The following is a 12,276-nucleotide window of genomic DNA, read 5'->3' as shown; positions in this document are numbered from 1 at the left end:
ACTCACTCATTGGTAGCCTTCTAAGAACTTAATCCAGTGTCTCCGGAACTTGCTTCATGACTCTTTTTTGCCTCGATCCAGCGAGACAACCGGCGCCTCCAGGAAGCAAACATGAGGCTGGAGCAGGAGAACGATGACCTGGCCCACGAGCTGGTGACGAGCAAGATCGCTCTGAGGAAGGACTTGGACAATGTAAGAACCAGAAGACAACCGTGTCTAGTGCCCTTAGTGATTTGAAAGCTCTCCGTTAATTCATTACTAGCTATAAGTCTCGCTTTTTGATCTTTATAAATTGCTCCAGTACTTCTCATAAAATTTTCTCCTAATCACAGTAATTCCAAATTAAATTTCACGAAGAGCCATGAGACGTTATCGAACGCCTTTTCTGCATCGATAAAGATGAATGCCGCTTGCTTGTTTATTTTCATCTCTAAATATTCGATTATATTCAAGATGTTCTGCATGTTATCTTTAACTTGGCGTCTAGGTAAAAACCCTGCCTGGTCTGTATGTAATAATTTGTAGTCGTTATTCAGCAGGGAGATGGGTCTATAATTTTTAACATTTGTGGGATCCGATCCTTGTTTATGAATTTACCGTAATGTTAGCTTCTTCCCATGTTTTGGGAATCTGCCCTTTCCTCATTATATTGTTCATTACATCCCTTAATGGGGAGATTAATTGTTGGTTTAATTTCTTATCATACTTTATTAGTATGCCATCGGGGTACCTGGTCGTTTGATGCCCCTCAGTCTGTTTGGCCACCTTCTCTCTCGGTGTCCCTGAGGACAGAGCCTGTCTTTTGTGAAGGGCTGTAGCTCAGCTGCCTTCCATGCAGAATCCCGGGTTCAACTCCTGGTGTCCCCCAGATGGGATTTGGCTATTTAAGGCAGTTTCCTGGGTTTTGGCCTTTGAGAATCCATTCCCTACCTCCAACGTTCTCAGCCCAGTTGACTTGAGAGCAGAGCCCCATTACCAACATAAACCTGCTTTAAGATAAGATAAATATTTTTTATTGTCATTGTACAAGTACATCGTACAAGTGCAACGAAATTGGGTTTTTCCCTTTGCAAAAAAAGCTGCAAAACTTTGAGCTGATCCTAAAAAAACAGGGCTTTTCCCTTTGCAAAAAAGCTGCAAAACTTTGAGCTGATCCTCAAAAAAACAGGGCTTTCCCTTTGCAAAAAAAGCTGCAAAACTTTGAGCTGATCCTCAAAAAACAGGGCTTTTCCCTTTGCAAAAAAAGCTGCAAAACTTTGAGCTGATCCTCAAAAAAACAGGGATTTTCCCTTTGCAAAAAAGCTGCAAAACTTTGAGCTGATCCTCAAAAAACAGGGCTTTTCCCCTTGCAAAAAAAGCTGCAAAACTTTGAGCTGATCCTCAAAAAAAACAGGGCTTTTCCCTTTGCAAAAAAGCTGCAAAACTTTGAGCTGATCCTCAAAAAAACAGGGCTTTTCCCTTTGCAAAAAAAGCTGCGAAACTTTGAGCTGATCCTCAAAAAAAACAGGGCTTTTAGAGGAGGAAAACCAGAAAAATATATTTTTTTCCTTGTTTTCCTCCTCTAAAGACGAGGTGCGCCCTATGATCCGGTGCACCCTATGGAGCGAAAAATACGGTACCGCTCCGGCGGGAAGGTCAACGGCGTTTCCGTGCGCTGCTCTGGTTCGCCAGAAGCGGCTTAGCCATGCCGGCCACATGACCCGGAAGCTGTACGCCGGCTCCCTCGGCCCATAAAGCGAGACGAGCGCCGCAACCCCAGAATCGGACACGACTGGACCGAACGATCGGGGGTCCCTTACCTTTTTCATTTGCAGAATTGCTGCTTTCTGCTAGGAAAGAATCCTAGAGTTGGAAGAGACCCCAAGGGCCATCCAGTCCAACCCCCTGCCAAGGCAGGAAAAACCATCAAAGCATTCCTGACGTAAAATGAAAATAAAACATGATCAGAGATGGACTCTGTGACGTTTTGACTCTCGCACGTTTTGTGTTCCAGGCGGAAGAGAAAAGCGGACAGCCTTGAACAAGGAGCTGTTGATGACCAAGCAGAAGCTGATAGACGCGGAAGATGAAAAGTGGCGGCTAGAGGAAGAGTCGGCTAAGGTTGGGCCATGGGGCGGAGGAGGTGGGGATGGGCCAAGGAGGTGGGAGGGGTGGCTAATACCCCAGAGGACAGGATCACACTTCAAAATGACCTTCACAGATGAGACAACTGGGCCAAAGCAAACAAGATGAATTTTAACAAGGGAGAAATGTCAAGTACTACACTTGGGCAGGACCCTGGTCCTGCAGGGCCCTGGTCTCTTGTGATAGATTGTTCCACCAAGTCGGGGCCAGTACTGAGAAGGCCCTTGCCCTAGTTGAGGCCAACCTAGCATCTTTGTTGCTCGGGACCTCCAAAATATTATTATTTGAGGACCTTAAGGTCCTACACGGGACATACCAGGAGAGGCGTTCCCTTAGGTACGGGGGTCCTAAGGAACACACTCCCACAAGATTGGATGGCCACTATCTTGGATAGCTTTAAAAGAGGGCTGAAGGAGTTCATGAAGGTAATAATAATAATAATAATAATAATAATAATAATAATTTATTATTATACCCCACCCATCTGGCTGGGTTTCCCCAGCCACTCTGAGCGGGCTTCCAACAGAACTGGCTGACTGACCAAACCCAAAGGGTGCTCATGAACGGCTCCTCTTCATCCTGGAGAGAAGTGACTAGTGGGGTGCCACAGGGATCTGTCTTGGGCCCAGTCTTCTTCAACATCTTGATCAATGACTTGGATGATGGGCTTGAGGGCATCCTGATCCAGTTTGCAAAAGGGTGCTCATCGATGGCTCCTCTTCATCCTGGAGAGAAGTGACTAGTGGGGTGCCACAGGGTTCTGTCTTGGGCCCAGTCTTGTTCAACATCTTGATCAATGACTTGGATGATGGGCTTGAGGGCATCCTGATCAAGTTTGCAGATGACACCAAATTGGGAGGGGTGGCTAATACCCCAGAGGACAGGATCGCACTTCAAAATGACCTTCACAGATGAGACAACTGGGCCCAAAGCAAACAAGATGAATTTTAACAAGGAGAAATGTCAAGTACTACACTTGGGCAAATAAAAATAAAAATGAAAGGCACAAATACTGGATGGGTGACACCTGCTTGAGAGCAGTACATGTGAAAAGGATCTAGGATCTTGGTAGACCACAAACTTGACATGAGTCAACAGTGCGATGCAGCAGCTTAAAAGCCAATGCAATTCTGGCTGCGTCAATAGGAGTATAGCGTCTAGATTGAGGGAAGAAGAAGAAGTGGAGGAGGTGGAGGAGGAGGAGGAGGAGTCTTGGTAGACCATCAACTTGACATGAGTCAACAGTGCGATGCAGCGGCTGAAAAAGCCAATGCAATTCTGGGCTGCATCAATAGGAGTATAGCGTCTAGATCAAGGGAGGTAATAGTACCACTGTATTCTGCTCTGGTCAGACCTTAGCTGGGATACTGTGTCCAGTTCTGGGCACCCCAGTTCAAGAAGGATACTGACAAGCTGGAAGGTGTCCAGAGGAGGCAACCAAAATGGTCCAAGGCCTGGAAAACGATGCCTTATGAGGAACGGCTTAGGGAGCTGGGTATGTTTAGCCTGGAGAAGAGAAGGTTAAGGGGTGATATGGTAGCCATGTTCAAAGATATAAAAGGATGTCACCTAGAGGAGGGAGAAAGGTTGTTTTCTGCTGCTCCAGAGAAGCGGACACGGGGCAATGGATTCAAACTACAAGAAAGAAGATTCCACCTAAACATTAGGAAGAACTTCCTGACAGTGAGAGCTGTTCGGCAGTGGGATTTGCTGCCAAGGAGTGTGGTGTGCAAACTTGCAACGCATCTTTGCTTGGAAGCAGAACGAGAGCCGTGTGCTTTTTTTTGCCTCGGGGAGCCCAGGCTCTGGAGCCATCCCTGATCCCTGCTGGTCTTTTCTTTTGCAGCTGAAGGAGATGTGTCGGCGGGAACTGGACAAGGCGGAGTCTGAGATCAAGAAGAACAGTTCCATCATTGGAGACTACAAGCAAGTGAGTGGGGGGGGGTCTTTCAGGTTGCTGGCTACAGGGGGGAGCCTTCTGCCTTGCTGCAAATGGATGCAACTCTCAAGAAGGCCGCTCCACCCTGTTGCCCTCCAGGGGGTGGTGGGATTTCAGCTGAGGCTCATGGGAGCCGTATTCCATCTAGATCAAGGGGTTGGAACATCCTCGCATGCGACGAACCTCCACTTCAGACTCTCCCCTCGTTACTAAGTGAATTTTTAATCCGGTGTTCTGGGTCAAATTACGATGCAACCCCACCTGTCCCTCTGAGGTCCGTCTGTTGTGTCAATCCCCTTTTATTTATAATCTGGGGATCCCTTAGTTTTCCTGTCCAGCGGCCGTGGCCGGTATATCCTCTGCTCTGGGCTTCAGGGGTTAACCCCTCCTTGCCTACAGTTCGGGGTCTCTCCTTATTAGATCCCCTCACTATATCAGTTAGCTAACTCTATGGCAATACCAGGGTTCCTCCCGATAGCCCCTCCTGCGGGAACTCCAAGACACAAACTATCGCCCTTCGGTTTAGTTTTGTCCTTTCCCTGAGTTCACCTCCTCAGAGCCTATATACCGTATTTTTCGCTCCATAGGGCGCACCGGACCCTATGGCGCACCTCATTTCTAGAGGAGGAAACCCCCCCCAAAAAAATTGATTTTCTGGTTTTCTTTCCCTAAAAGCCCTGTTTTTTTGAGGATCAGCTCAAAGTTTTGCAGCCTTTTTGCAAAGGGAAAAGCCCTGGTTTTTGGAGGATCAGCTAAACGTTTTGCAGCTTTTTTTTGCAAAGGGAAAAGCCCTGTTTTTTTTGAGGATCAGCTAAAAGTTTTGCAGCTTTTTTTTGCAAAGGGAGAAAAGCAAAGCTCCTTTTGCAAAGGGGGGGAAGCAAAGAGGAAAAGCCCCGTTTTTATGGGGTTCAACTCACATTTCTGCAGCTTCTAAAGGAACGGGAGCCTTCCTACAGTTTCCAGATAATCTAATCAGCCAGTCCCATGTCGCTGGGGAAACAAACAACCTCCCTCTGCAGCACATTCAACAAAGGAGGTCGGGGCTGAAAGGGAGCCGGGACTCGTATCTCTCTCCCAATCTCTTGCTGATCAGCTGCTGAGCGGGGTCCTTTCAACACCCCCCTTCTCTTTGTAAATAAAAAAAGCACAATCTGCTTTTGGCCCCTGGGCAATTCAGCTCCAGGGACCACCATTCGCTCCATAAGACGCACAGATATTTCCCCTTACTTTTTAGGAGGAAAAAGGTGCGTCTTATGGAGGAAAAAATACGGTAACTCGCTGGACCAAATCAACGGCGATCTTTTCTTAGCTCAACAATAAGAGGTCTTGTTTCTTACAGAACATCACGGTTTCAGCGATGCTCCATAAGCTTAGTTTCATAACAGTGCGAACTCTTTCTTTCAGCAACATATATCATCTTCAACAATCCTAACCTAACCTATCCTGGCCCCACACCCTCCTTCTTCCAGTCACCACTCTCCCCCCCACTAACGGCTGCTCCCTCCTTTTAAAGAGCGGGAGGTCCCGCCTCCCAAGGGGCACCCGCCACTCAAACTGGGGTGCCCATTCACTCCCAAAACACCGTGGGTTTCTGAACGTCCCCTAACTTAGATCTGATTCATTACACCTTGCGCATGAAGAGAAGAGGCCACAGTGCGTACATGGAATCTCTCTGCAAAGGCTGTGCATATCAGTAAGATAAGATAAGATAAGGTTTCTTTATTGTCATGGTACAAGTGCAATGAAATTGGGTGACATCCCATAAAACAAGCCAAAAAACAGCACCAAAAACCCCACATTGTCATCCACACATGCACATACGTACCGTATTTGTCACTCCATAAGTTCCTCGGTCTTGGCAGTACTAAGAGCCAGATTATTTTCGCCACACCAAACACAAATCCGCTCCACCTCGTCCCGATAGGCGGATTCGTCCCCTCCTGAAATGAGCCCTACCGCAGCAGTGTGAATCGGCACACTTGATGATTTTGTGGCTGGAATAGATGGCCGTGCGGTCATACGTATATAGGGTATAGAGCAGGGAACTCGACACACAACCCTGTGGTGAGCCGGTGTTCAGGCTAAGGGCTGCGGACATACAGGTGAAACTCGAAAAAATGGAGTTTATCCCTAGTCACTTGCGCCTGAGTGTCCGGGGGAGGGTTAGAGTACCGTATTTTTTGCTCCATAAGACGCACTTTTCCCCTCCTAAAAAGTACTGGGAAATATCTGTGCGTCTTATGGAGCGAACGGTGGTCCCTGGAGCTGAATTGCCCAGGGGCCAAAAGAGGATCGTGCTTTTTATTTGACAAAGAGAAAGGGGGGTGTTGAAAAGGACCCCGCTCAGCAGCTGATCAGCAAGAGATCGGGAGAGAGATGAGAGTCCCGGCTCCCTTTCAGCCCCACCCTCCTTTGTTGAATGTGCTGCAGAGGGAGGTTGTTTGTTTCCCCAGCGACATGGGACTGGCTGATTCGATTATCTGTCTGGAAACTGTAGAAAAGGCTCCCTTTCCTTTAGAAGCTGCATAAATGTGAGTTGAACCCCATAAAAACGGGACTTATAGCTGATCCTCAAAAAGGGGTTTTCCCTTTGCAAAAAAACTGCAAAACTTTTAGCTGATCCTTAAAAAAACAGGACTTTTCCCTTTCCAAAAAAAGCTAATCCTCAAAAAAAACAGGGCCTTTCCCTTTGCAAAAAAAGCTGCATAACTTTTGGCTGATACTCAAAAAAACCAGGGCTTTTCCTTTGCAAAAAAAGCTGCAAAACTTTGAGCTGATCCTCAAAAAAAACCCCAGGGCTTTTCCCTTTGCAAACTTTTGGCTGATGCTCAAAAAAACAGAGCTTTTCCCTTTGCAAAAAAAGCTGCAAATCTTTAGCTGATCCTCAAAAAAAAACAGGGCTTTTCCCTTTGCAAAAAAAGCTGCAAAACGTTGAGCTGATCCTCAAAAAAACAGGGCTTTTTCCCTTTGCAAAAAAGCTGCAAAACTTTGAGCTGATCCTAAAAAAACAGGGCTTTTCCCTTTGCAAAAAAGCTTCAAAAATTGAGCTGACCCTCAAAAAAACAGGGCTTTTAGAGGAGGAAAACCAGGAAAAAATATATTTTTTTCTTGTTTCCTCCTCTAAAAACGAGGTGCACCCTATGGAGCGAAAAATACGGTAAATACTTAAATACTGCCACCCTCTCCACCCGGTCCTCGCCGATACACAGGGGCTCAATATCCGCCATTCCCCCCCCCTTATCCTTTTCATACCTGTCTTTTGGACAAGTCCTAACCATGGGCTTCCTCTAGGAAGGCCTCTAGCTGGCCATTTGGGAAGCCAGGAAAACCAAGGTCTTGAATGGGTTCGGCTGAAGTTCTCCTGTCCTTTTTTATTGGTAGATCTGCTCCCAACTGAGCGAGAGGCTGGAGAAACAGCAGACGGCAAACAAGGCCGAGATTGAGAAGATTCGGGTAAGGAAAAGGTTGGATTCAGCGCTAGGCTGAAGGCAGCTTGAATCCCTCGGAGGACATGTGAGCTGATGGCTGTGGTGCTCGCATCCTGCCTTCAGACTTCGTATTTGGGCGTCTTGTTGCTGAGCCGGATGGGGTCCTTTGGCCTGATCCATGCTGCTCCAGGCTCTTGGGTTGTGGGAACGCTTAGGAGTGTGGATGAGTATATATCAACCTGTATATTGAGTTAACAAGCTCCAAACTTCACAGAGCGGTGCTGTCAAGTCTCCCGTTTCCCCCGGGATTCTCCCTTGTTTCAGCAGTTTCCCGCTGCTCTCCCTTATTTTTCATTTCCCTTAAATCCCCCGTTTTTCACGGAAGCAGCTCCTCCCCTGCTGGCCAGGGACCTGGGTGGGAAGACCTCGCCTACTCGGAGAGAAAAACCTCGGCCCTCAAGCAAGTGGGAGCCGTTTCCCGCGCTTACAGGGGGGTGTATTCCTCCCCCTGCATCGGCCCCTATCCGTTGCCGCGGAGCCCCTCAGCCGGCCAATAGGGTTAGCCGGCGGGCGGATCCTGGCTGCCTTTGAGCAGCTGCTGCTTCCTGTCCTGTTTGATGGGGACCGGACGAGGAAGACGATGGGGGCTCCGTCGCGCGGAGCACATGGCTGCCCTCCTCTTTGCTCCGCTCCGAGCCCTGCTGCTCCGCCCACTTTTGCTTCTGGCTCCGCCCACCACTGACATGTGACTGTCCCCCGGGATAGGTGAGACTGCTGATCCCTTATTTTCAAATCCGAAACTTGGCAGCCATGTAACCAGAGTTCCGTTCCCTTTCTAAAACGCAGCGGAGACGGTTGCATATGCTTGCTAAAGCCTCTGTAAGAACTATATATGCCTGGTATAATTCTCCTATATCCCTCTTAAAAGACTGCAAACGACACAGTATATCTGAAATGAACAAAAAAGAGTTTGCTCAGATTACTTCCTGAGTTACACAGCGTTTCTCAGAAGGCAAGCATGCTTAGTAAAAAGTACTTAGTAAAAGAGAAGGTTAAGGGGTGATATGATAGCCATGTGCTATAAAAGGATGTCATATAGAGGAGGAGTCTTGGTAGACCACAAACTTGACATGAGTCAACAGTGTGATGCAGCAGCTAAAAAAGCCAATGCAATTCTGGGCTGCATCAATAGGAGTATAGCGTCTAGATCAAGGGAAGTAATAGTACCACTGTATTCCGCTCTGGTCCGACCTCAACTGGGATACTGTGTCCAGTTCTGGGCACCCCAGTTCAAGAAGGATACGGACAAGCTGGAATGTGTCCAGAAGAGGGCAACCAAAATGGTCCAAGGCCTGGAAACGATGCCTTAGGAGGAACGGCTTAGGGAGCTGGGTATGTTTAGCCTGGAGAAGAGAAGCTTAAGGGGCGATATGATAGCCATGTTCAAAGATATAAAAGGATGTCACCTAGAGGAGGGAGAAAGGTTGTCTTCTGCTGCTCCAGAGAAGCGGACACGGGGCAATGGATTTAAACTCCAAGAAAGGAGATTCCACCTAAACATTAGGAAGAACTTCCTGTGAGTAAGAGCTGGGATTTGCTGCCACAGGAGTGTGGCGGAGTCTCCTTCTTTGGAGGTCTTGAAGCGGAGGCTTGACAGCCGTCCGTCAGGAATGCTTGGATGGCGTTTCCTGCTTGGCAGGGGGTTGGACTGGATGGCCCTTGGGGTCTCTTCCAACTCTAGCATTCTATGATTCCTTCTTTGGAGTTCTTTAAGGCGGATGCTTGACAGCCGTCCGTCAGGAATGCTTTGGATGGGGTTTCCTGCTTGCCAGGGGGTTTGGACTGGATGGCCCTTGGGGCCTCTTCCAACTCTAGGATTCTACGATTCCTTCTTTGGAGGTCTTTAAGCGGATGCTTGACAGCCGTCCGTCAGGAATGCTTGGATGGGGTTTCCTGCTTGCCAGGGGGTTGGACCGGATGGCCTTGGGGTCCCTTCCGACTCGATGATTCTATGATCTCTTTGGCTTCAGCAAAAGGTGGACGAACTGCGAGCGCTGCCGCGAGTTCTTCAACAAGGAGGGGAGAGTGAAGGTGGCCAGCGTTGCCCGGGAGGGCTCCGAGGAGGACACGGACGAGGAGAAGAGGCCCTGAAGAACCAACTGCGGGAGATGGAGCTGGAACTAGCCCAGACCAAGCTTCAGCTGGTGGAGGCGGAGTGTAAAATTTCAGGTAGGTCTCCTTGGGGACGGTGGGAATGGGGTGGTGCACCCGAGCCCAAGGCGAGTGGCTGGGTCCAAATGAAACCCCCATTCTTCAGCTGAGACTCCGACGTTCTTCTCTTGAAAAATGGTTTCTGGAAACCAGGACGGTGTACAGGTGAAACTCGAAAAATTCGAATAGGGTGGGAAAGTCCATTGAGGTAAGCAATTGTTTTCGTCGGCTGTTGTTGTCGTTCGGGTCGTGCCCCACTCTTCGTGGACCCCATGGACCAGAGCACGCCAGGCACTCCTGTCTCCCGCTGCCTCCCCCAGTTTGGCCGGACTCGTGTTGGTAGATTCAAGAACCCTGTCCAACCATCTCGTCCTCTGTCATTCCCTTCTCCTTGTGCCTGTTAGAATGTGAGCCGCTTGGAGACTCCTTCGGGTAGTGATAAAGCGGGATATCAAATCCAAACTCTTCTTCTTCTTCTTCTTCTTCTTCTTCTTCCTCGCACGTTTTACTTGTAAAATGCCTATAAGGTGTGAAATAAGAACCACTACACCACACTCAACCTTTCCTCGGTATTCTGATTTTTTCGAGTTTCACCTGTAGAGCTGGAGTGAATTTTGTACCCACCACATCCCTGCTGCTTATATTTGTTCAAGTGCGGTTGGGGATGGAGTCGGGGTGGTGTGTGCACAGAGATTGGGAGTTCTCTGTGATCCGGTTTGCAAAAGGGTGCTCATCAATGGCTCCTCTTCATCCTGGAGAGAAGTGACAGGGGTGCCACAGGGTTCTGTCTTGGGCCCAGTCTTATTCAACATCTTATCATGACTTGGATGATGGGCTTGAGGGCATCCTGATCCAGTTTGCAGATGACACCAATGGGAGGGGTGGCTAATACCCCAGAGGACAGGATCACACTTCAAAATGACTTTAACAGACTAGAGAACTGGGCCAAACAAGATGAATTTTAGCAGGGAGAAATGTCAAGTACTACACTTGGGCAACAAAAATGAAAGGCACAAATACAGGATGGGTGCACCTGGCTTGAGAGCAGAACATATGAAAAGGATCAGGAGTCTTGGTAGACCACAAACTTGACCTGAGTCAACAGTGCGATGCAGCGGCTAAAAAAGCCAATGCAATTCTGGGCTGCATCAATAGGAGTATAGCGTCTAGATCAAGGGAGGGAATAGTACCACTGTATTCCGCTCTGGTCAGACCTCACCTGGAATACTGTGTCCAGTTCTGGGCACCCCAGTTCAAGAAGGATACGGACAAGCTGGAACGTGTCCAGAAGAGGGCAACCGAAATGGTCCAAGGCCTGGAAACGATGCCTTATGAGGAACGGCTTAGGGAGCTGGGTATGTTTAGCCTGGAGAAGAGAAGGTTAAGGGGGGGATATGATAGCCATGTTCAAATATATAAAAGGATGTCATCTAGAGGAGGGTGAAAGGTTGTTTTCTGCTGCTCCAGAGAAGCGGACACGGGGCAATGGATTCAAACTACAAGAAGGAAGATTCCACCTAAACATTAGGAAGAACTTCCTGACAGTGAGAGCTGTTGGGCGGTGGGATTTGCTGCCAAGGAGTGTGTTGGAGTCTCCTTCTTTGGAGGTCTTGAAGCGGAGGCTTGACAGCCACCTGTCAGGAATGCTTTGATGGTGTTTCCTGCTTGGCAGGGGGTTGGGCTGGATGGCCCTTGGGGTCTCTTCCAACTCTAGGATTCTATGATCCTATGACAGCCATCTGTCGGGAATGCTTTGATGGTGTTTCCTGCTTGGCAGGGGGTTGGCTGGATGGCCCTTGGGGTCTCTTCCAACTCTAGGATTCTATGAGTTCTGTGACACTCCTTTCCCGTTGCCTCGCAGGATCTCGAGCACGACTTGGGGCAGGCGCTGAACGAGGTGCAGGCCTCCCGGAAGACCTGGTTCAACCGAACGCTGAGCTCTATAAAGACAGTGACGGGCGTCCAAGGGAAAGAGACGTGCTGAAGGGGGCGGCCTCCTCCCATGGGCCCACGTTCCCCCCCGCTCGGGACACCTTTCTGCCTTCCTTTGCTGCCTCGGCCGGATGCCGCCGCCGCCGCCGCGTGGAGAGAGAGAGGACCAGAATGTACATAGCGACTCCAGAAACACACGGCGCATGCCGGGGCTTTCCGCAGGTCCGCGGCCCAAGCTCTCTGCGAGGTTCCCGTTGCGAGGCTCGGCGCAGGATCTTCATACTACTGATTATTTAACCGGGGGGGGGGGCAGGGTTGTAGCTGTAGACTGGAAGCTCTTTTCAGAGGGGCAGGGAGGGAGTGGGACACACACACACATGAAAACACTCCATTCTACAGTCTGGCCAGAGGCATTTTGCAGTCCCAGGTACGAGAGTTTTACCCAAAGCTCAGACTTGCTAAGTTTACAGATACGAGAGCTTTTTGTTTCGTTTTGTTTCACAGTTGTAAACTCTTTAAAAGAACAAAAGGGAGGGGGGAATACTATTTCCAAGAAGTTATTCCAGTGCCAGAGACCAGATTTCCCCCCATCTTTCCCCTGAGTTGGGGGGGGGAGAGAAGCATTTGCACGGTTACCTTTTG

The 12,276-nt window shown here is 48.9% G+C and overlaps 1 protein-coding gene across 1 annotated transcript in view; it reads left to right on the top strand.

The window, feature by feature from the left end:
- RABGAP1 (RAB GTPase activating protein 1) overlaps positions 1-11,737 on the top strand; it is a 91,271-nt gene extending 79,534 nt beyond the window's left edge. The window contains 8 exon segments of the mRNA XM_033137781.1: positions 82-212; positions 2,001-2,100; positions 3,971-4,054; positions 7,445-7,516; positions 9,522-9,536; positions 9,538-9,628; positions 9,631-9,716; positions 11,561-11,737. Coding sequence (XP_032993672.1) covers positions 82-212; positions 2,001-2,100; positions 3,971-4,054; positions 7,445-7,516; positions 9,522-9,536; positions 9,538-9,628; positions 9,631-9,716; positions 11,561-11,686 — 705 coding nt within the window. The 3' untranslated portion in view covers positions 11,687-11,737.
- The last annotated feature ends 539 nt before the right edge of the window (positions 11,738-12,276 follow it).

This window comes from Lacerta agilis, chromosome Z, assembly GCF_009819535.1.
Source record: "Lacerta agilis isolate rLacAgi1 chromosome Z, rLacAgi1.pri, whole genome shotgun sequence".
Taxonomy (NCBI): Eukaryota; Metazoa; Chordata; class Lepidosauria; order Squamata; family Lacertidae; genus Lacerta; species Lacerta agilis.
The sequence above is the reverse complement of the archived record's forward strand: the minus strand, read 5'-3'. Positions and strand labels throughout refer to the sequence as shown.